This window comes from Tenrec ecaudatus, chromosome 10 (assembly GCF_050624435.1).
Source record: "Tenrec ecaudatus isolate mTenEca1 chromosome 10, mTenEca1.hap1, whole genome shotgun sequence".
Classification (NCBI taxonomy): Eukaryota; Metazoa; Chordata; class Mammalia; order Afrosoricida; family Tenrecidae; genus Tenrec; species Tenrec ecaudatus.
In genome coordinates this window covers 151,422,636-151,446,268 of record NC_134539.1, presented here as the reverse complement: position 1 = coordinate 151,446,268, position 23,633 = coordinate 151,422,636, and the positions used below count along the sequence as shown (strand labels likewise).

The window sequence follows — 23,633 nt, the reverse complement described above, 5'->3', positions numbered from 1 at the left end:
GTAGAAGTCGGCAAGTCCCACGTGTGGGCACATTCCACATCCATGGGTTCGCTGCTAGGCTAGAAGCTTCTCCTGAGTCCTGTAGCTGTGGGGGCTGATGAATTCAAGATCAGCAGGGAGACCTGGTGGCTGCAGCGGCATTGAGTCTGAGGCCAGCGGCTCTGATGGCAGGTTGATGAGGACTCCCAGGGTCGGCAAGCAATATGGCAGGCCATTGGCTCAAGTCCATGATCCAAACCTAGCAAAGAACTGACAAGTCTCCCACAGCATCCACGCATATTGGAAGCAAGCCACATCCCAGAGGCAATTCATTGTATCAGGTCTATATGACCCGAGGAAGAGTGTTACATTCCACCCTAATTCTGGCCCCATAGCTGTTCGGCTATGATTACATTGAGCTCACTCAGGACATGGGGCATTACTAGGTGTTACCTGACAAAGACCCTGAGAATCCTGGCCCAGCCAAGTTGACATAAAACCTTAACTGTCATAGATCTTTACCCCTGCTTCTTAGCCCAAACGAGACACTGAGTAGCCAAGAACTCTGTGCAGACCCCTTCCCCTCTCTGGGCCTCAGTTTCCACATTTGGAAGTGAGGGTGATCTCAGACATCCGTTTCAGCTCTGATGTCTTTCCAGGGGACAAAGAGACCAGAGCCTGATGCAGGCCCTGATGTAAGCCCAGGCTGGGCACCTGGAGAGAGGAAGGCATGCTGAACACAGGCCCCAAACAACTCCAGACAATTGCAGCTGGACAGAGTAGACCCAAGCCCCACACCTGTCCATCAGTTGCTAAGTAGACCCAACACAACTTCTAGTAACACCTCTGTGGGGTCCCACGACAACTCTGAGAGGATGGGGAAAGAGATGAGGAAACCAAGGCTCAGAAGTCAGGGGGCACCTGACGTTCTCCCCCCTTCTCCCTTCTTTGGTCTCAGTAGCACAGAGTCACTAGCCAAGAACTTGACCTTGACCTTTGGGCTCCGAGAGTCACCTCTTGCTGGCAATGTGTCCTGGCACAAGTTCCCTAACTTCTCTGTGCCTCCTGGGTGACTCACAGCGACCCTGTAGGACAGAGCAGAACTGCTCCCTAGAGTTACAAGGTTGTAGGTCTTTATGGGATCAGACAGCCTCATCTTTATCCTGCAGAGTGGCTGGTGGGTTCAAACTGCTGGCCTTGCCGTTAGCAGCCTGACAGCTAAACCACTGCACCACCAGGTTCCTTTTCAGTGTGTAGAAAGAAAAGCAAATATTAGCACCCACTGTCTGAATGTCATGGGAGAAAGATAGGGCTTTCTACTCCCAAGATAGTTAGTCTTGGAAACCCAAAGGGGCAGTTCTACCTCGTCTTCTAGAGTAACTGAGTCAGAATCAACTCTTCTTGTTCTGAACATAGTGAGGAGTCTGGCTCTCAGAACCTTGTGGTATAGCGGTTATGCGGTGGGCTGCCAACTGGAAGGTCAGTGGTTTGAAACCACCACCAGCCACCCTGTGGAAGATATTTGGGGCTTTCTACTCCCGTAAAGAGCAACATGGTCAGAAACCCACAGTGGCATTCTACCCTGCCCCGTGGGGTCACTGCGAGTCAGCACCGACTCAAGGGCAGGTTTTGGTTAGTGGTGATCTTTTTCATTTCTGAAACCAATGTCCATGGGGATGGTGAGTCAAGCCCTCCCCCCCCCACCCTGTTCAGCCTGCAGGGACCCTGAGGAGTGCAGGCAGGACTTTCTGCTCGGGGCACTGACCACGGGAGGTGTCCTAGAACAACACTCATCTCCCTGGACAGGTGCCCCTCTGTCCCAGGGTAGGGACCCATCAGGGTGCACAGGGTGCTGAGCCAGTGTGACCGTGAAGTTCATGCTCACCCCTCACTCATCCTAGCCTGATCCCTGCTCCATGGCTCCCCAGGCTTATGCCTACAGACCTGCATCCATCTGTCTGTGAGACACGGAGAGAGAGAGAATTCATTCTAAGGATCTGTTCCTCCCAAATCCTACTTCCCCTCTTTGGCTCCTCCCAAATCCTACTTCCCCTCCTGGTGCCCCAATGCCTCCTGCCCTTTGGGGGTCTTTCCCTCCATGGGGCCAGGCAGTCCCCCCCCCTGCCCTGCCCCGCCCCAAGGCCCCCTTCCCAAACAGATTCCAAATTGGGTTCTAATGAGAAATTAATAAGGCAGCTGTGCTAACAAGTAATGACAATAGCAAAGTCATTAAAAAAAGATTCTCTACATGTTTTTAATTACAGCAATTAAGGGGCAGTCAATAAAACAGCTCCCCACCCCACCCTACCCCCAGCCCCTTCCCTATCCCTATCCAAAATCCCTCCTTTTGTTTCTTTTTTTAATTCGCTGTACACTTCTGGCAGGAAGCAGGCAGAATGAATGCTGGAGGTGTTGTGTTGGGAACAGTTTCCCTCGGGACCAGATGTGGCCCCTTCCTGATCCCTGGGTACCTCACATCCCCTCAGTGGGGTCGACGGCCCCCTCCTGACCCAGCCCCTCCCTGTCCACTGGGACATGCAGCCCCCAACCTCCACATCCACCCCCAGACCACACACCCTGTTCTAGAATCAGTCTCCGCTTGCACCTGGCAATTCAGCAGCCCCACGTGTCACTGGACAGGAGCAGGGGACCGGGCTGCTGAGACACCACAGCACCTGCCACTCCTGGTCTTCATCCTGAGATTAGGTGCTGACCCCAGGGACCACGCCAGGGCACAGGGTCACATGACAGTGGCTCTCTGGAGCACCTTGTTGACCTGAATGCCTCATTCATTCATTAAGGAGTCACCACATTCTTTGGGCGACCCGCCACAAGGTCAGCAGTTTGAGCTGAGTCTCTCTGGGTCTGCGCCTTCTCCGCAGCAGCGGTGAGCTTAGATTTTGCTTTGCTTGCCTGTTGACTTGTGGCGATTGCGTTGTCAACCACTGCTGAATCTTAGCAACCCCAGGCAGAGGTGAAAGGATCACCAGTCGGTCCAGGAGCACACAATGCAGGTGCAGACTAGATTCTTGGGATCCAGGGATTTCCAGGGGCTGGTTCTCAGGAGTCGATTGCCAGGCCTTTGTTCTGCCCTTAGGAAGCTCGCCTGGCACCTGGTCAGCATCACAGCTACGCGTGTCCTCCGCACTGACACCTGGGTGGTGGCTGGGGGTGGGATGGGGGCATGGGAGGCACTGGCCCGGGATTGAACTGGAGTCTCCCTTCCTGGAAAGTTAGGCTTCAATCCCGGTGCTTCCCACGGCAGGTGCACAGGATTTGAAATCGGGCATCGTGGAGCGCACATGATTTAAGGAGGGTGTTTCTATTTGAAGCGAAACTCCAGAAAAGCCACCGCCTAGCTGTCACTGCCCTGGGGACAGCAATGACGGGGGGGAGGGGAGTGCATGCTTGAAGAAGGGGCTGCCAGGCGGAGGGGAGGGGTGGGGGGCCCTGTTTTGTCAGTGTTCTCTTCCTTGAGCTGGGAGGTGGGCGCAAGCGTGTTTGTTGAGGTCTTGTATCGCGCGCGGACGTGTAATTACATCCGCTCTTTGATATGGATGGCATATGCTGGGATGAAGATGTCTTCCAATAAATACAACCAAGGAACATCATCTCAAGTGGCATGCGCACTTTACAAGGCCTTTTACGACATGGCAAAGACATCAAGGACCGTTTTGAGACACCCACCCTCCCCGCTGCCAGCTGCGCACCCAGGCCGGAGCTTCCTTGCTCTTGAGGGGACGCGTTGGAAGGGTGACCAGCAGGGCCTGTGCATTCTGGCGTCGGCATGGTAATCTGCCCCTGAGAGTGAGTGAGTCGGCAGGACAGAGACCCCAGTGTGGCCCCCTCCTCCGAACTGACTGGCTGAGTGAGCCTGCTTGCAGCCCCAGCTCAGCACCTGTGCCCCCAACCCCTGAGGCAGGACCAGGTGCTCTGTGACAAAGAGGAGTGGAGAGAATGGGGGTGTAGGGGGACCTGAGAGCCACAGGCAGGTCGGGCCAGGGGTGGGGTGGAAAGGTACATCAGCTGCATCTCCTGGACCCTCCATTCACCGATGCACCCCACCATCGCTCTGCCTGTCTCCACCTCTGCCTGTGTCCCTCGCATGTGCACGCGTGTATGTAACTATAGACACACATAATGATGGAGCGATTGATATGCTATCTACTGATAAGTGGACAGAGATAGAAACAGCTAAGACAGGTGTGTTTATGCTTCTGGCACCTGTGGAAGAAGGATGAGACCATCTACCTTCATAAAGAGCTACCGTCTCAGCAAACGCACAGGGGCAGCTCTACCCTGTCCTGCGTGGTCGAGATGAGTCATGATTCTCTAATGGCAGCAAGTTGAGTTTGGGCTTGGTTTTTCATCTCTGTATCTGTGCCGTCTATCTCAGAAGAACAAACCAATATGCTCTGGAAGAACATATAAGTACAGTCAGAATGCGCCTTAGAAGCGAGGGTGGCCAGCCTTCATCTCGTGTCCCCTGAACAGGTTATCTGGAAGGATTGATTGGTCCTTGGGAAAGGACGCCCTGCTTAGGAGAGGTCAGCAGAAAGAGGGGGGCTTCCAAGACACTGTGGCTCCAACAAGGAGCCCAGACATGAGAAACCCTGTGCAGCCGGCACACGACTAGCAATGCTTTGTTCTTTGTAAGCCCCCTCGACGCTCCTCCCAGCCACCGCATATGAAGCTGACTGCTATCCAATCAGCTCCAACTCCTCAAGACCTGTAGGACAGAGTGGAACTGCTCCTTGGGTTCCTGAGACTGTGCATCTGAACCAGGGCAGAAAGCCTCACCTTTCTCTGGCAGAGTGGCAGGTGGATTTGAACTGCTGACCTTGCAGTTAGCAGCCCAGTGAGTAACTCACTAAGTCACCAGGATTCCATGATTCTGTGTGTGTGTATTTGTGTACATACACCTCTATCTATATATACATATATACCATATATATACTTCTTTAATATAGGTGTGATCTATATACTTCTTTAATATATATGTGATATATGTATGTGTATTAAGCTGTCCTCTAGCCCACTCTCCCTCCATCTCTGTGTAGATACATCCACTCATCCAACCATCTATCTTTCTATGCCTCCATGGGTCCATCCTTCCGTCCACCCAACCACCCATTCACCTATCCTATAATTATCCAGCCAAACATCCATTTAGTCACCCATCCATCCATTCCCCTGGGCAAACCTACCATCCCATTTCCTGTAACCAGCCCCTCACCCCCACATCCTAACCTTCACATGCTCTCTTCCCTCAGGAACAAAGCCCCTTCCTCCAGACCCAGAGCTTTCCAACATAAAGATGCCGCCCCCGCCCTCCCCATCGCCAGCACCTCCCTGCCACCACTTGCCATGGAGAGAAGGGCATGTGTCCCAGTGTGTCATGGGTGCTGTCGGTCACTTGGCTGCTCCTGTCTCAGTGGCCAGGCTACCAGCTTCCACGACACCAGGCACAGGGTCTTTCATCATTGACCCTCCTCTGACCTGCAGGATGGTTGAGTGATGGCAGTGGGTGGACTTAAAGGGAGCTTACACCTGAGCCCTGGAGGGATTTGTGTCTAAATAACCTGCCTCTAGCGCAGCCCTGGTGTCATAGTGGTTAAGCATTGTGCTACACAGACGCGTCCAACGATGCCAACAGGAAGCTCAAGAGGCAGGCCCGTTTGACTCTGGCCCTGCCCACCCTTCCCCACCGACGCTCGGATCAGCCACTTTATCTCCATGAGCCTTAATTTCCTCACCGAGGAAATGGAGCTAATAATACAAGCACGAGAGGACAAAGAAACACTGTTAGCATGAAATTGCTTAGAAACGTTCAAATATATCTTCCGAGGGCTGCGAAAATGTTGTTGTTTGTGGTTTTGTTTAAGAAAAAGGAAATTATTCCAAGAACCGAAATCGGTATGATTTACTGATGTGATTTTCAGAAGCAAGACCAAGTAATAGAAATTAATAAACACCGAATTAATCTGAATTTATTAAAACTGGGCTCCTCGGCTTATAGGAGGGGGAGAGAATGCACATGGGGTGCCTGCTGGCTAGGGCGCGGGGTCTTCACCGTCTCACCAATCTTTGTTCTTTCATTCTGTGTGTGTGTGTGTGTGTGTGTGTAGCTTGGGGACATGGCTTCCTCCCTATGAATACTACAATATTAGCTACAATGTGAGTAGCAGTTTTATACGTACTTCCCATTTCTGTGGCCCCCCCTAAAACAGACTACCCCAGCCCTTCACCATGTGATGCTATCTATCGGTCAGCTTGGGCAGACGTCCTGACGGATGGAGCACCACAAGGATTTGTCCCTAAGCTGTGACGGCCGAGCCCACAGCTAGAAGGCTTAGAGGTTGGGGAGCTGGGATTCCCAGGGCGCTTGCCCATGCCTTCACCTGCCTCATGCTGATGCTGGTCGCTGGCAAAGACTCCTGTCCCTCTCTACGCGGCTTGAGTTCCACGTCTGCACGGGCGATACTGGCCTCGCTCACAACGTGGTGTCTGGATTCCCTGGGCAAGTGGCCCGAGACCGAGAGAAGCAGATGGAAGCTGTGACTTTGGGATGAGTTAGCCTCAGAAGTCACAGGCAGCAAGTGCTAATGGTGGATTAGTCACACTCTCCCCAGAGTCCAAAGGAAGGGATTAGAGACCCAGCCTCTCAGCGGGAGGACTGTCAATCACGTCAGAAGCCCAGTAGCCCAGGGAGAGGCCCAGCTCCTTGCCACCATCTTTGAAAAGGTACAGCCTGCCCCTCCTGGACACACACACACACACACACACACACAAAATCATACATAATCCTTCATAAATCATACGGCCAAGGCTCTGGTCTTAAATCCTTCTTACCAAAGTGGAAATAAAGACTCAACAGGCCGGGAGCCTTAGGCCATGCCTAAGACCAGAGCTAATAAATAAGAGGACTAAGTTGTAAAAGGCACTGGCTGCTACACAAAGAGCCTGAATGGTGCAGTGGGTTGCCTGTTGAGCTGGTAGCCAGAAGGTTGGTGGTTTGAATCCACCAACCCCTCTGAGGGAAACAGATGGGGTTTTTGGCTCCCGTGTGGAATTATAGTCTCAGAAATCCTCTGGAGAAGTTCTAATCTGTCCTGCCGGGTCACTATGAATTAGAACTGACCCAGTGGGTTTGAGTTTTTGTTTTGTTTTGTTTTGTTTTCTGTGGTCTTTTTAGTACAGACATTGAAAATACTGTCTACCAGAGTTAAAGCAAGAATGTCAATGCCAGGCTTTCTTATGGTGGCTTAATGGGGTGTACATTGAGCTGCTAACCACAGGGGTATTAGTTCAAACCCACAAGCCGATCCTCAGAGAAAGATGAGGCTGTCTGCTCCAGCAGAGATTTAAAGTCTCAGGGATGTCCAGGGCAGCTCTACTCTGTCCTTTAGGGTCACTGTGAGTTGGCCTGGTTGACTGACCAGATTCCTTCAGCAAACTCTTGGGTCACGGCACCTGGCTGAATCATGACTTGTCCCGGTCACTCCCAGGGAGGGCCCAACACTTCCTGTGATGGCCAGTGAGATGTCAGTCATCCAAGGCGGCAGGGGGTGGGCTCTGGCGAGGTGTGGGAAGAGAGGGAGCCCGGGGTCCAGTTACAGAGGGACCTTGAATCCAAGCGGGGGGTGGAGGCCTTCCTGAGGCATGTCTGAAGGGCTGAGCAAACCGGAGCGGTGATTGCTGGGCGCAGGGTGGCCACAAACTTTCCATTTATTGAAAAAAAAAAATCTTCCGTCTGTGACACATGACTCAATGCAGTGTGTGCTCTGTGCCCGGTTCTGGACATGAGAAATCCAGGTCTACTTGTCAGCAGGCCATGCCCTCTCTTCAGCTCTGCAGCCAGGTCTTTCCTGGACTCTCTCGGCTTCTGGTTGCCCCTGGTGTCTCTCGGCTTGTGAGTGGCCAGCTGAGCATTGCCTGTCTCAGTGTCTCCCCTCTTCTACAAGCCCACACTCAGAAGGGAGGCTGGCCCTCCCCCGTGTTCTCCTGACCCATAGCATCCCCAGGCCCTGCCTCCAAGCAGGAGCCCTGGTGGCATCGTGAGCTACACGTGGGGCTGGTAAACGCAAGTTCAGCAGTTCGAAACCACCAGCAGCTCCTCCAGAAAAAGATGAGACTTTCTACTCCTGTAAAGATGAGACTTTCTACTCACAGTCTCAGAACCCCACAGGGGCATTCTGTCCTGCCCCATATGGTCGCAAACGCCTCAGTGGCAGTGAGTTTAGGTTTGGGGTTATTGCTGGACCTGGTTGAGTTCATGGGTCCCAGGGATTAGGAAGTGTGCCGTCCATCACAATGAGGGGACCGAGGGACGTGAAGGTCTGTTGGCCAGTGGAAAGGAATTCCCATGGGCAGCCCACCGAACCAGTGAGCCCGAGCCCCGGGAGCAGGGCCCCAGTAGCAGCAACTTCTGACTCTGTCCGTGATTCTGAGCTGCAGCCAAGTCTGAGGACAAACCCTGCTGCTCAAACTTCACTTGGGGGAGGGGGGGCAGGGGTCACCCTGGGGAGTGGGGGGTGTCTGTTAAGGTGCAGGTTCTGACCCAGTCCGTGAGTCTGGGCTGGGACCAGAGGTTCTGCATGTCTCACGGGCACTGCATTGGACCGTCTGCTGCACAAGACCTCTTTAAAGTGTTGAACAGTGAGGGTGTTACTTTGAGGAGTCAGGAGCTCCAGACCCAAACCAGGGTCTCCCCAGTCGCCCCCATGCATGCGAACGTTGGACCCTGAACAAGGAAGACCGGAGGAGAGTTGATGCATGTGGGTTATGGTGCTGGCGAAGAATACTGAAGGTGCCATGGTCTGCCCACGGAACAAAGCGCTCCGTCTTGGAAGGACGACGGCCAGCATGCTCCTTAGAAATGAGGATGGCGAGACTTTGCCTCGCTCCCTTAGATTAGACAGGATGTTAACAAAGACCAGTCCCTGGAGAAGGACACCATGCCCAGTAAATTAGAAGGAAGGGCAGCGAAAAAGAGGACGACCTCCGATAAGATGGATGGACACCGGAGCTGCCACGGCTGCAACCTAAGAACAGTTGTGAGGCCGGCGTAGGGCCACGCAGTGCCTTGTGCCGTATGCCGGGTTACTGTGAATCAGGACCCGCTCGAACCTACGTGACAGCAACAGGTACGTGGGAGGTGCCCACGCACGCTGGCCCACAGCCATCCTCTGAGGAACCAAGTCCATTTGCCTTTGTGTCGATTCCGGTTTGCGGTGCCCTCTGCGCGTCGTCATAGAACAGTGCCAGCAACAGTGGTCAAGAGCTGGTGTTTTAGGAGAGGCTCTCCAGGCCTTTCTTCTGAGGCACTGCCTCTCTAGAGACTCGAACATCCAGCCCTTTGGTTATCTGCCGAAGGTACTAACAGACACACACCCCTGGGACTCTTGGGTAACAGACACATCCCTTTCTAGGTGCTGGTCAGCACAAGCATCCTTTCCTCCCCCCACCTGGAGCCACTGCCATGGGAGGCAGGCCCTTCCTGGTCCCAACAGGCAGGTGGGCGTCCAGACGGCTCCCACCTGCCCCACCCCCCTCTGCTCTCCGCTTCTCTCCCGGCTTCCCCTCTGTATCTGCCAAGTGGGCAGGCCTATTTTTACAAGAGCAATCTGGTGTTTACGTTCACACGCGCTCAGAACCGCACACACTCCACACGGGAGGAATCCGTTCTCTTCCCACCTGTGTGAGGGTGCCACCGCACCCTGGGCCCCAAGTCCTCTCCGCCTCCCACCTGCCTCCCACCGGCTCCGGGATCTAGCCCCAAGACCTGCAGCCATCCAGGACCACCGGGCTGGAGAGTTCAAATCCTGCCGCTGCCCCTCCCTGACTGTGTGACCTTGGGCATGTTCTGGAGCACAAAGCCGAGCAGGTCCTGGTCATGGGTGGAGGGTGTGGGCGTGAGGGGATTAATGGGGTGCTTGATCGCAGTGAGGCCAGCTCCAGAGACTCCCCCTTCCTTGTTCCTTCCTGACTGCTCCCCCTGACCGCTGACCCCTGCCCTCCTGCAGACATGGGGAGCTTTGAGGAGGGTGAGAAGCGCCAGAGTGTCTCCCACGGAGAAGCGGCCGTCATCCGTGCCCCGCGCATCGCCAGTTTCCCACAGCCGCAGGTGACCTGGTTCCGGGAGGGCCGTAAGATCCCACCCAGCAGCCGCATGTAAGTGCCCACTGGGGCGGGACAGGGTGGGGCCCGATGGGGACGGGTCGGGCAGGCAGTGGGCATGGCGCGCCTCGTGGTGTCTCCACGTGGGGGGACCTGGCGGGAGGATGGGAAATTCTGTTCAGAGGCAGGGAGCGGGCTGTATGCAGGGATCCTGGAGCCTTTCAGGGGCACTGACCAAACAGCCTTTACCGGGCACGTTGCCGTGGTTACCCGCCAGCCTCAGGCAGGCCCTGGGAGTTGGCGGGCGCTGGCATTGCTGTGAGCCAAGGCCGGTGGCGGCGGAGTCTCCGTGTTTCCGTTGCGTGGGTGTGGCTGGGTGTCCCTGGCGTGTGTTTTGGCAGGAGCGGGAGGCGTGGCCGGGAGAAGGGAACACTTGGCCCTTTCAGCTCTAACAAGGACCCTCTGTGCGTGCGCACCCCCGAGGCCGTGTGGCCTCCAGGCTGTGGGCAGGCAGTTGGAGCCACCCAACACCTCCGCTCCCAGCAAAGCATTTCCTCTCTGGATCCACCCAGCGGCCCTCCGCCTCCATTCCAGCGGTCACCTCGGCCTCCGTGTCCACTCGAGCTCCGGCCCTTGGGTCAGAGCCGGGCTGTGCTCCAGAGAAGCTTCTTAGATCACCAGCCTCTCCTCTGAGGGGCTTCTGGGGAGACTCGACCCCCAACCATCCCCTTAACAGTTGCGTTCATTAGCTGTTGGCCTATCCCCTGGTAGGTCCCAACTCCTCACCAACTTCTAAAAAATGCAAAAGGCCACCTTCTCCCTGTTCATCCTCTCAGCCTGCCCACTACACCAAGCTGCCTGGTTGGTGCAGAATCTGGCCTCTCCGGGAGCCCAGGACCAAACGGAGAGTCCTGGCCTGGGGGAGATATTGGGTCTGGTGAGAGATGCACGCGAATGCTGACTGAATGCTCCTAGCTCACTCTCCTTTCCTGTCGAATGAGTGATCCTCACGACGACAGCATGAGATGACTCATCCTGTGCCCATCTCGCAGATGGGGAGGGAAGCGCCCAAAAGTTGAACCACTTGGCCAAGTTGCATGCAGCTGGCAAGTGGGGTGCTGGGTGTGGGGCTGGCAGGGGAGGGAGGCTGGTTCCAGGCTTGCCTACTCCAAGGTCAGGGTCCCTATTCTATATGGTTCTGGAGGGCCAGGGCCCTTGTTCTATGTTGGTTGGAAGGGTTCAGGGTCCTTGTTCTATATGGGATGAGAAGGTCAGGGTCCTAGGTCTATCTGGGAAAAGAGGATTGGGGTCCTCGCTCTCTGTGGGATGAGAGGCACGGAGACACACGCAGACAAAGGCAAGATAAAGTGATTTCATTTGTGCGGCACTAGCCCTGGTTTCGGGGCTTCAAAAGAAGATGTCAACAGAGTCAGTGGGCCAAAAAAGAACTAGTCAACCAACATTCAGCCCTTTCAAGAGGCTGTGGTACTGAAGGGAGAGGCCCGAGCTGCATTAGCCAGAGTAGGGCTGTGGGAGTTGCCAGGATGCCAATTGAAATGCCCCCCAAGCTGATGCGGTGCTGAGCCGGCGCACGTTGTTCATGCCAAGAAATCTGCAAGGCAGCTGCCTGGCCAGCAGACCGGAAGAGATGCATCCCTGTGCCCTTCCCAAGGAGAGGTGGCCCAACGGAATGTGGAAATCATTGAGCCATTTCATTAGTATAGCATGCAAACAAAACTTTGTTGAAGGTGACAACGGCACATGGACAGGGAGCTGCCGGAAATCCAAGGCAGAATCAGCAATGGATGTGAAGCGAGGGACACTGCTCACGTCAGACGGATCTTGGCGGAAAGCAGCAAATACTGGAAACATGCTTCCCTGGGTCTTCCAGACCATGCCAAGGCACTCGACTGCGTGGATCCCAGCTGTGGGTAGCAGAGAAAAGAACAGAAACCCCAGAACACTGCATTGTGCTCGTGTGGAACCTGTACACAGACCAAGAGGCCGTTGTGTGAACAGGACGTGGTTTAAAATCAGGGCAGGTGTGCCTCAGGTTATGTTCTTGCACCATCTTGACTCCATCTGTGTGCAGAGCGAATAACCCGAGAAGCTGGACGATGTGAAGAACACGGCGTCAGGACTGGAAGAAAGCCCATTAGCATCTGTGGTAGTGACATCATCTGTTGTCACTTTGAGACTGAAGACTGAAAGGGTGGGGTTTAGCCTATCAATTGGTGGCAGCTTGATGGCCTCCTTTGGAGGCACTATGGAGATAAAGAGCTTGCTGGACGCAGGACACACACACTCACATCTTGGGAGACATGCTTGCTGAGAAGACACATGGGGCTGCTCTAGAGCCCTGGAGCTGGAGGAGGAGCCACATGGAGACTCACAGCAGTGCTGAGATGCTTATACGGCCACTGGATCCACAAGACCTTCCACCCACTGGCCTGTGATCTCCCTGCATTTGGCATCATTGCCTGTGTTTCATGAATCTGAAGAGGACTTCATAGATTGATAGCAGACATGTGGGCTAATTTCGGACTTATGGACTTGATCTGGACTGGGCTGGGATGTTTTCTCAGTATTCAATTGCTCTTGTATATAAAGCTCTTTCGTATGCATGTATGGGTGTCTATGAGTTTGTTTCTCTAGTCTACCTGGACTAACACAGCAACCTGCAGTACTTGGATGACACCGCCTTACCTGCTGACAGTGAGGAAGACTGGAAGCACTTACTGGTGAAGATCGACGACTTCAGTATGGATTACATCGTAATGGTTTCAAAAATCAAATTCTGACTCATAGCAAGTCTGCAGGACAGAGAACTACTCCCTGTGGTCCCTAAGGCTGTAAGTCTTGACAGGAGCAGACAGCCTCGTTTTTCTCTCCTGGGGGGGGCCTGGTAGATTTGAACTGCCGACTCTAGGTGAAGAGCCTGGCGCTTAACCTGCTGCACCACCTGTCCACTGCTTCAAAGACAACCCTAATCCTCACAACGGGACCGATGAACAGCATCGCAATAAAGGGAGAGAAGATTGACACTGTCGTGGATCTCACCTAGCTTGGATCCTAGTCCACACCCATGGAAGCAGCAGTCGAGAAAGCAAATGACAGAGTGTTGCTCTGGCCACGCCTCCTGCAGAAGAGCCCTCTAAAGGGTTAAGAAAGCAGAGGTATCGCTCGGAGGACTGAGATGGGCCCGACCGCACCGTAGGCTGTTCAAGTGCCTCAAACAGCTGGGCAATGAATAAAGACTGAAAAATAACGGATGCCCTGAATGACGGCACCGGCCAGGAAGATTGAATGCGCGATGTGCTGCCAGGAGAGTAGACGTGCAGCCCGAGTGCGTCTTAGAGAGTGAGGATGGCGAGACTTTGGCTCGCGTCTTTGGACGTCTTATCAGGAGAGACCGGTCCCAGGGGAAGGCCCCCACGCTTGGTAAAATAGAGTGACAGGGAAAAACAGGAAGAGCCCCGCCCCACCCCGAATGGCAGCAATGGGCTCAACATGACAAGACTTGGGGGGCTGGTGCAAGACCCGGCGGGGTTTCCTCCAGTTGTACGTAGGGCGTCGGCCCCTAACAAGCACAGCAACACGGATCCTGGTATGGAATCCCCGGGTGGTGTCGATGGCTGACAGGATGAACTGCTCACTGGAAGGTTGGAGGTTCTCGTCTACCCAGGGGCACTGTGGAAGAAAGGCCTGGTGACCTGCTTCCCAAAGACCACAGCTGCTGAATGCCCTGTGGATGGTGGGTCTACACGGGCACCCACGGGGTTGCCAGCGGGCGCCGTTGGCTTGGCGGCAACTGATTCTGTTTCGTTGTTGCTTTGTGTGTGGTGACTTTGGTTTTTGGTCCTGATGGAGGTATTGTCATCTTAGTTACCTTGTGAGGTCCTCTAGGGGCCTTTAAAATATACTCTCCTTTGGGGCATCACACACACACGCACACAAAGAGATGGGGTGTGATCTGAACATCAGAGTTTTTTTAATGTTCCTTGGTTGAATCCAAGGTTGAGAACTCCTGTCCTATATGTGTGTATATATAAAGATATATATATAATATGTAAATCTATATAATCAGATGCTGGCAACCGCGGGAATGTTGTGTCACAAAATGGAAACAGCACATCTGGTCCCCAAGAGTGCTGTGAGTGTTCATGAATGCTTTGGGCTGGGCTGGGCTGGGCTGTTCGTGTGGTCTTGGCTGACTAGCTCACTTGTCAGAGGTCTGCTGGCTACTGTCTGATCTGGGACGACTAGACTGACTCAGCTCTGCAACTCCTGTCTTGTCCTCGTGGTCACTGCAGAGGAAGGAGAGAAGCCAGAAAGATACATTGTTCAAGCCTCTGCTAACCTCCCATTGGCCAGATCCAGCCTTACGGCAAAACTCAACTTCAGGGAAGTGGACTGCTACTGAGTAAGACATACGGGACAGAGGGAGTGAAGAACTGGGCTAGAAGCCTGTTAGCAGGTAGAACCATGACGCCAGAGGAGTGTGGGCAGCTGCTGGTGAATGTGGACTTTCCCTACGGGAGGCCCCTTCCCTCCTTCCTTCTCTGAAGCTATCTCACACTCCCTGGGTGGCATCAAGGACAAGATCTTGCAGGCCAACCAGTTGGTAGTGGCTGCCTGGAACACTGTGTCCAGAGGAGTCTGGGGCCTGCTTCTGACTCATGCCATGGAGGGGAATAAAAAGAACGTGATCAATTAGTAATGTCTGCCCTGGCAGCCGTAGGAAGCACTCTGACTCTCATCACCTATATTTATGGCTAATGAAACTGATCCCCCAGCCTCACTTCCTGATGCTTCTCCCCATCCTGTTCTTGCCCCTGCCTCTCCTCTCCTCCCCTTGTCATGGCCAGCATCCTTCGGGACCAGGAGAGAGCCATCCTGGCACACACAGATGGCTTCAGGGACACAGCAGCGCCCACCGGCATCCCAGACAGATACCCCAAAGGCCCCTATGGTGGTCTTATCCCAGCAGTGACTGAGTTCATCTTCGTCACTGAGAGAAGGGGATCTCAGGGCATTCTCTGGCGACTGTGCATGGAGATACGAGTTTGATAAGAGCTACCCGCCGGAGGGGTGCTGGGGCGACTACGGGGGATGCACCCCTGCTGGGGCAACGCCGCCCATCGCCCAGCTGCTCACTGTTGACATGGAGACGAGGTCCCTGACAGCGATTCATGCTGCGGCTTCAGGCAGGAACTAGCATGAGCTGTTCTACTCCTAATTAGATCATCCACTGGATGCTCGCTCGTGGAGCCCCGCACACCTAGGGGCAGTGGGCGGGAGCAGGACCGATCCAAGGAGTGAGGAAGGCTTGGGAAACTGGACCTGGAGGAGCAGGGGGTCCGGCTGAAAAACAGAACTTTATCCCAGCCCCGAGTGCTGGGTCCTGCTGCCCATGACACCCCCACCTTGTCCCCCAAGGATGGTTCCACCGGGTTCTTCCAGTGCAGTGGCTGCGGGGTGGAGCGGACCTGAAACCCACAGTGGGGGTGATGCACAGACACAGAAGTGAGAGCGGTGGATGTGCCAAACCTGTGCATAGCAGAGAAGGACCTGTCCCGGCCCTCTGCCTCCACTCTCACAGCTGCACCTGGAAGCGATGACCTCTGGGTCCCAGTGCCCTGAGCCTGCTTCTAAGGCCAGCCACACACGGCACAACTAGCTGCAACCAGGATGCTATGTGCGGGCAACAAAACAAAGCACCATGCACCCCCCAAGCGGCTGCAGCTCAGACCACTGTGATTGGCAGGGCTGCGACGGGGCTGGCTTTCAGAAGCAGATCCCCAGTCCTTTCTTCCTCATCTTTCTTAGCCTGGATGCGCCGTTGAAACCTGCCAAGCGTCCTCCAGTTCACACACAAGCTTTCAGCGGGAGCTTCAGGTGTGCACGAGGTGTGCCTGCCAGGAATCGGAGCGGGTCTCTGGCAGGGGAGGTGATAGCTCCAGCCCTCCCACCGCCCCAGCAAGCACAGGTGTGGGGGTGGTAGTGGTTGCTGTTGGGGACCATCAACTCATTATTTTAGTCCCACAACAAAGCCACCCAGTGGATGCAGACTCTTAGTGACACTTTAGGGCAGGGTAGATGGCCTCTGTGAGTTCCCGAGACGGGAAACTCTTTACGGGAGTGGACAGCCTCATCTTTCTCCCTGAGAGCACCTGGTGGTTTCTAACTGCTGACCCTGCAGTCAGCAGCCCAGAGAGTCACCACTGCCCCACCGGGTGGCTCCTCTTTCTACTTAGCCCTCATTGTGACCAACATGCCTCTGGAAATGGCCACACGTCCCCTGAGAGGCAAAGCCAGCCCCGGTTGGGGACCCTGACCTAGAAGCGTATAGGCAGACTAGATACACGTGGAATGAGGACAAGACGGGGTCTTCTGGTCCAGGAGCGATGTGGGGTGGGAGACATGATTGGCCTGCAGGCAGGCAGGTGGTTCTGAGCAGAACCCGGCTGTCCTTCCTTCGACCCCACCTGCAGTAGCCATGGCAATAGCCAAGACTGGCGGGGCCACTGAGGGCTATCTCTCTCAGCCCTGGGTTTTGACTGTGCAGATGGGGTTGGTAAGCAAGGAGCAGGGGGGGGGGGTCACCTCAGAGGAACTGGGAGTGGAGGAGGCTGCGGAGCCGAGAGCCTCACGGGCTCCCTTCCAGAGTTCACCCCTGGCCCTGGCCAGCACCCTGCATCAGGGAATGGCCCCAGGGACACACCGGCTTCCCTTTACCCAATCCTACCCACTGCCTGAAGCAGCTCTGGGACAGGAAGGGACTCAGCAAGCAGAGGATTGGTCCCCGTCCTTATCCCTTCCAGTTCCTGATTCCAGTACCAACCCTACTATCTCATGTACAAAAGCCAAGCCAGTTGTGACTCGGAGTGGCCTCACGGGTGTCAGACCCCAGCACGGGCCCCAGCTGCTAGCTAGCACGCAGCCTCACCTCAGATGAGACCTCAGCTCCTCACCTGGGCTGGGCAGACCCAGGTGGCCTCTAGGATTTTCTCTATGGGGTTTCCCATGGCTGGTCTTTCAGGAGATCACCAGACCTTTCTTCTGAGTCACCTCTGAATTAGCAACACCGTGCATGTGAACTAGGGGCACTACCCAACATCTCATAAAAACCCCTGCCCGCTGCTCAATCCCAACTCAGTGACCTTGTAGGACCGACCAGAACTTCCCGCAGGATTCTCCCACCCTATACATCTTGATGGGAGCAGACGGCCTCGCCTTCCCCCCGAGGAGCAGATGCGGGGGTTTGAACTGCCAGCCTATCGGATAACAGCCATGTGCTTAACCACTGTCCCATCGGGTTTGCTTGGGAGCTAAAACTGTAACAGCCGGGCCTGGCTAGAGTGCAGAGGGGTGGGGGTGGCGGTGGGGGTAGGGGTGCCTCCACACCTCCCAGGGCCCATGGCAGGTCGGAGGCTGGGCGTGTGAGGAGGCACAGCATCAGGGGGAGCACGCCGGCTGCAGAAGCATTAACGGATGTTTGTTTGAGAGGCTGTTTCCAACTGTAACATTCACCTAATGGGAAAATTTGAAAAGAATTCAACTGGATTTGTCCTTGTTAAACTAACATTAAGGATGTTTAACAGCTGTCTTGGGCGCATCACATTAAAATGGGAGAGACACTTGACAAACTCCTGCCTGTGTTTGTCTTTGGGAGAATCGGCGAGAGGCGGGGCTTGGCGGGGGCTGGGTGGGCAACACTTGTAGACCGAGCCACGGTGGCTGACGGGGGACCCGCTCCTGGCATGGACGAGATCCGTGTCTCCCAAGGACATGGACTCTGAAAGGACTAAGTGGTAGGATGACAGCATAGGGGTCTGGCTAGTGGCAGCCAGCCAGACTCCCCTCCTCACCTGCCTGGCTGCCCCCAGCCTTGTCAGCTGCCCTTGGCAAAGTGGAAGCAGCAATCAGGGAAGGGGCTGCGGGAGATGGGCACCCCAGAAGTCCATGGGACAGGCGGCCTTTGGATCGGGCTGCACAGATGCGGAAGCCGATGTTGAGAGCTGCCATCAAGCCAGCCTCTGACTGAGGGGGACTCCGTGCACAAGGACACACCGCCCGGCCATACGCTACCTCCACTGTGCACACTCAGGGGTGGAGGGGCCACTGTGACCCGCAGGGTCTTCGTGGACTGGATTTCAGAAGCAGATTCCCAGGCCTCTTCTCCCACTCTGCCTCAGTCTGGGGGCCCTGCGGAAACTTATTCAGCACCCCAGCAGCACCCAGCACCCCAGGACAGATGGGAGGCAGCTCATGCCTGCATCTCTGGCTTGGAGGGCGAGAATTCTACCTCGGACCCGCCTCCGCCTCCTGAACAAATCCGGCATTGGTCAGAGGCCCCAAGCACTCCAGAGAGTGATCCTGATCTTCTGCACATTCATGCATTCACCCATCATGCCTTCTATCATTTCATGAGCACCTCGCCACCACGGTCTGCCCTCGGGGTAGGGAGTGGGGTGGGGTGGCCTGGGAGAAAGGGCAGGCCCCGAGCCTACTCTGGGAGGAGTCAAGGGGATGTGGCGTGGACACTTGTGGGGACCTTTGGACATGAACTTGTGTCCGGGGCTCTGACCCTCAATGCTGGCAGCCTATTGGCAGACAGACCACGGACGGGGCTACAAGCCATGTCTTTAAATGGGAGGTGGCTTGGGGCGGCGATAGGGGGATGCAGGCCCCTCTCTAGGGGGAAAGGGGAGGTTCATCTTCAGAGTCCCTGAGGCCCCGTCACCGGACCCTCTCTCCTCTCTTCTCAGAGCCATCACACTGGACAACACGCTTGTCATCCTGTCCAGCGTGGCTCCGGACGCGGGCCGCTACTACGTGCAGGCTGTGAATGACAAGAACGGGGACAACAAGACCAGCCAGCCTGTCACTCTCGCCGTGGAGAGTAAGTAAGGGGCAGGAGCAGCAGCGGGTCATGAAATCTGGAATGGCACTCCAGGGGATCGTTGGGAAGATAGAAAAGTGGGGACTGGGATATATCTCCCAAGGAGCAGGAGGAGGAGGAGGAGGACTGGGGAGGGGCAAGCAGCTGGGCCAAGGGAGGGACCCGTGGTATCCGGGGTGCCGGGGAGTGCCTGCGCATGCACCCACGGTAGCAGGGGCTCAGGTGGTGGCAGGACAGGCACCCAGGAGGCCAGAAGCCCCTGTGTGTGGAACCAAGTGCCCAGCTCAGCTAGCATGGACCGAAATAACAGCAAAGCCCACACGGGTCATCGCCCAGTCTGTTTGGTTCATGTGTGCCAGGAGGAAGTTCCCGCCGGGTTTCCCAGGCTGAGCTCTCAGAGGCCGATGGCCAGGTCTGTCCCCGTCGGCATTTGGGGGTAGGTCCAAGCTACCGACCTTTCAGCTGAGCGCCTAACTGTTTGTGTCACTGGCTCTGAGTATTCCCCAGAATGCCCATCCTCGGAACCCTATCCCTGAAAGAGAGGGGCATGGGCCTCCCCAGGAGGGCCCCTGATAGCTCAGCAGAGGATAAGGGATGGAAGGCCCACTCCTCTGGCATAGCGGTGTCAGTCCAGCATAGCTGGTTCCACCAGGTTTCTGGCCCACTGGACAGCAGTGCTGGGGACGTGGGTCCTCGCTGGCGTGGCTCTCCCCAGTCTCCCATCTGGGACTCAGGGATGGGTGTGGGGCCGCACCCCCACCCCCGGCAGCAGTCCTGAGCAGGGAATGGGCATAGGAGGGCCCAGGCGAGCCTCCTACAGCAGCAGCGCAGTCAGGAGCATGGCTAGCCAGATGTGCACGCCTCTCACATCTGCACAGCTCCTGCACCAAAGCCAGCCTCATCCATCATCTGTGGGAGCGCAGATGCACGCCCCCCGACAGCAACGTGCGGGGACAGACAGGCAGGGGACCTACCACGCCCAACCCGGTCCCAGCTCCGCCACCACCAGAGGCAAAGATGTCAGAGAAACCCAGCCCAGGCCCGACACCATCTAAGGCAACTCAGTTTACCCCAGACAGACCCGAGGTTGAAGACCCTTCCTGCCAGCATGGAGCCCACCTTCTCTCCCATCACACACCCCACCGGTCCCCTCACCTGCATGGGGACGCTGGAGGTTGAGCCAGGAAGAGCCCAGAAGAGCTAATGCATTTGAAGGACGATGCTGAGGAAAGAGACTGAAAGTACCACGGACTGCCAAAACCACAGATCTCCCTGGGAAGGAACACGGGGAAGAAGAGCTCCATAGAAGCCAGGGTGGCGCGAGACCCCGCCTCACGGACCTTGGACAAGTCAGGAGAGACCAGGCCCTGAGGAAGGGGGCCATGCTTGGTAAAGCAGGTCAGCAGCGAAGGAGACCCCTGGAGGGACACAGCCACAATGGGCTCAACCCAACCACTGGGAGGATGACGCAGGACCAGGCGGTGCTTTGTCCTGCCATACACCAGGTCCTGAGTCAGAGCTCACTCAGTGGCCCAATAACCACGCTCTCTTGCAACTCAACCCCCTGAGGCTCCACCTGGTCTCTCCCCTACCTGCACTCTCCACCCCCACCCCCGGCTGTCTCTCCAGTCCAACCCCCTGCCTCCGGCCTCATGCAGTATTTTCTAAGTGTAGGAGCCTGCTCTGCTGATTTTTAGCTAAGCTCTCCTCCACCCCCACCCCCATCCCCCGAGAGACTGAGCTTCAAAACCCTGCTCTTCACATTAACACAGCCCCTTGCCCGCCCATGTGCCTGTCTGCAAATTTAGGGGGCCCAGTTGCCACGTCCCCACCTCTGGCTCCAGCTCCTCCCCCTAGTTTGCCTTACCCCTTCCTGCTCCCCCACCCTCAACCCTCTCTCCTCCTCCAAGGACATGCCAGCCACACAGTAGCCCCCGGGGGCTGAAAGAGCAAGGCCAGGGGCCTCGATGTGGTCCCCCAGCCCAGTCGTGACCCCCCAGGGGCCATCGCAGCTTCAGAAACATCTGAGAAGGCCCCCGGATGCCCCTAAGGCTCGGGGTTCTGCCATCAGCAGAAATACCACCCAAGCCACTGAAGTCGTTGTGAATTTTCCAGGAGCCGCACTGCTGTAAAGGAGTAAATGGAAATAAGTGAAATTCATTTGAGTCATAATTTATTTAACCCAAAATGTTACCATGTTAACCCAGAATCGATAGAGGAAATCCTAGTGGGACCCTGGCGGTGGGTTGTGTCCATGCGGAGCCTTTGAAATCGGCGTGCGTGTCAGACTTCAGATGCGGAATTTCCATCGGCGGCGCGTGATCTGGATTTAGATCGCATCTGCCCTGGAGTGGAAGAAGCAGGTTCGGTGCCTGTGTGAACAGTCCCGCACACCCATCTGAAAGCACTCCTGCAGCTGAACGGAGGCTCTGAGTTTGAATGTCAATGTCTGAATGCATTCAAATCAAATCACAGTAAAAACCAAAGGGCATGCTTGGCCTGTGCCAGACCTGTGGGGCGTGCCAGGACAGGGCAGGGCGGGCAGTAACAGGAGAGCAGGCAGCCTGGACAGAGCTTGAGAACTGAGTGCCTCAGTTTCCCCCTCTGTGTGGACACCTGTGGTAAGCAGTAGTTAAGAAGACCAAATAAGGCGACGTGAGGACCCTGAGCCTGGCGTGCAGTAGCGTGCAGTGGGGCTGGTCTCAAAACCATGCCCCTTGCTGGGGGTCCCTGTGTTTCTTCCCATCCACCCTCCTCCAGGTCAGGAGGCCCCTGGAGCTTGGAGCTTGAAATGGGATTTTGCTCCCATTTGGTCTAACACCAAGTTAGAGTTTATTCCTGGCTCGCTAGGGGTCTCCTCTGGGCCTCCAGGGCCTGGCAGGGAGCCCCAGGGCGGCCCGCATGATGTGGTATTTATGTGGAGGCCCCAGACTTTGAGAGGCACAAGTACAAGTGAAAAGGTCGATGTCCCAGCGCCATCCGTGCATCCCACGTCCGTGTGGCCCCACAACCATCTCTGTCACCCTTGCTGCTTCCCAGAGCCCCAGCAGGTGGCTGAGCTGCCTCCACTGGCTCTCTGCAGCAGCCTCTGAGACAGCGAGCTCTACTTGTCCCTGTTTGACAGAGGAGGAAGTCAAGGTAGAGATGTCCGGCTGCTCACTCATCAGCCAGGCAAAGCCAGTGTCACCGAAACCACAGCCACCTGCTCACGGCGCCCCCTAGTGTGTCAGGTGCAATAGTGCTCGGTGGGGCCCACTCACTGCAGGGAAGAACCACCCTTCTGGGCTTCCCAGACTGGCATGGGGTTGACCCGCTGCCCCGGAGTCCATTTGGGCTCACAGCCACCCTCTAGGACAGAGTAGAACTGCCCCTATGGGCTTCCCTGACTGCCGCTCTTTGCTGGAGCAGACAGTCTCGTCTTTCTCCTGCAGACCGGCTGGTGGGTTTGAACTGCTGGCCTTGTGGTTAGCAGTCCAACCTGGAACCACCCCAGGGCTGGCTGGTTTCCTTGCCTTGCTGCTAAAGTGCCCCTGGCGGACTCAAACCTTTGACCTTGTGGCTCCCTTCCCCAGCCAGGAGTCCCCATTCACCTGGGAGGCTCAGAGCTCCTCGGTCTCAGTGGGAACCCACGCCTTTTGGGTGCTGCCCTGCTGGAATGCCCCCACAATCCCGCTTCCTCCTGCTCAGCATCACAATCCATTTCTCACCCTGTCTCCTGCCTGCACTGCCGCCTGCCCTTCCAAGCCTCCAGCACGCTTCCCTCCCGCCTCGTCTCTCGTGACTCTTCCTCCTGCCCCGCTGTGCACACACCGGGCCTTGTATCCTCCTTTTCCACCTGGGTCCCACCTTCCCTCCACAGGCCTTGTTTACCCAGCCGGTCCCCGTCAGGGGTTCTAAGTGTCTGTCTCGGCCGCGAGCCCCATTAATCTGGGCCCGTGGTACCTGCACGGCCCGGTGTGTAATAAACAATTTAGAGCACACTTTTATGGATTCAGCTATATCAGCAGCTTTCAATCCGATCACGTTTTACGACACCTACATGAGCCTTTTATATAGGTGCAATTATTTTGCTTTATATTCCCCCACTCTTTCCCCTTCCTTGTACTTCATTTTGTTCATTTTATTCTCATTCTCTGCTGGGCCTTCTCCAACCAGGCCTGGCGTCCAATCTGAGGGCTGGCTGGGCTGGCTCCCCAAGTGGCTCAGGGCCAAGGTCCTGGGCTCCGCATGCCCTTCCCGGCCCCATAAAGGTTGCCCTGTTGCTGCCACCCAGAGCCGCATCAATCAGCGTGCGGAGCCTTCTGGAAAGGGCCCAACCGGAGAGCTTTGTCATGAGAAAAGAAGTCCCAGGAGGTTTTATTTCCAGGAGCCGTGGAGCAGGTGCACAGAGACTGTTGGATTCTCTGCCCTTCCCAGGCTCGTGCTGACCCACACGCAGCCCGACCTGACCTTGTCTGGAAGCGCCCAGAGCTTCGAAAACTGGCTGCCTGAGCTGCAAGGATTAGTGGTGGATTTTGTTTCATCCGATCCTCGGAGATATTGCAGGTTCTGAACCAGACCACTGCCACAAAGCCAGTCACCTGACTTTTTCCTTCCCTTATTTTTTTTCCTGGTTTGTCAGCGCAGAGGG

The 23,633-nt window shown here is 55.8% G+C and overlaps 1 protein-coding gene across 2 annotated transcripts in view; it reads left to right on the top strand.

Moving 5' to 3' along the window:
- Positions 1–23,633, top strand: part of SDK2 (sidekick cell adhesion molecule 2) — a 283,506-nt gene that overhangs the window by 156,583 nt on the left and 103,290 nt on the right. For both annotated transcript variants that reach the window (XM_075562175.1, XM_075562174.1), the window contains exons 4-5: positions 10,005–10,152; positions 18,870–19,003. In XM_075562175.1, the coding sequence (XP_075418290.1) occupies positions 10,005–10,152; positions 18,870–19,003 (282 nt within the window). The remainder of the gene's footprint in view (positions 1–10,004; positions 10,153–18,869; positions 19,004–23,633) is intronic.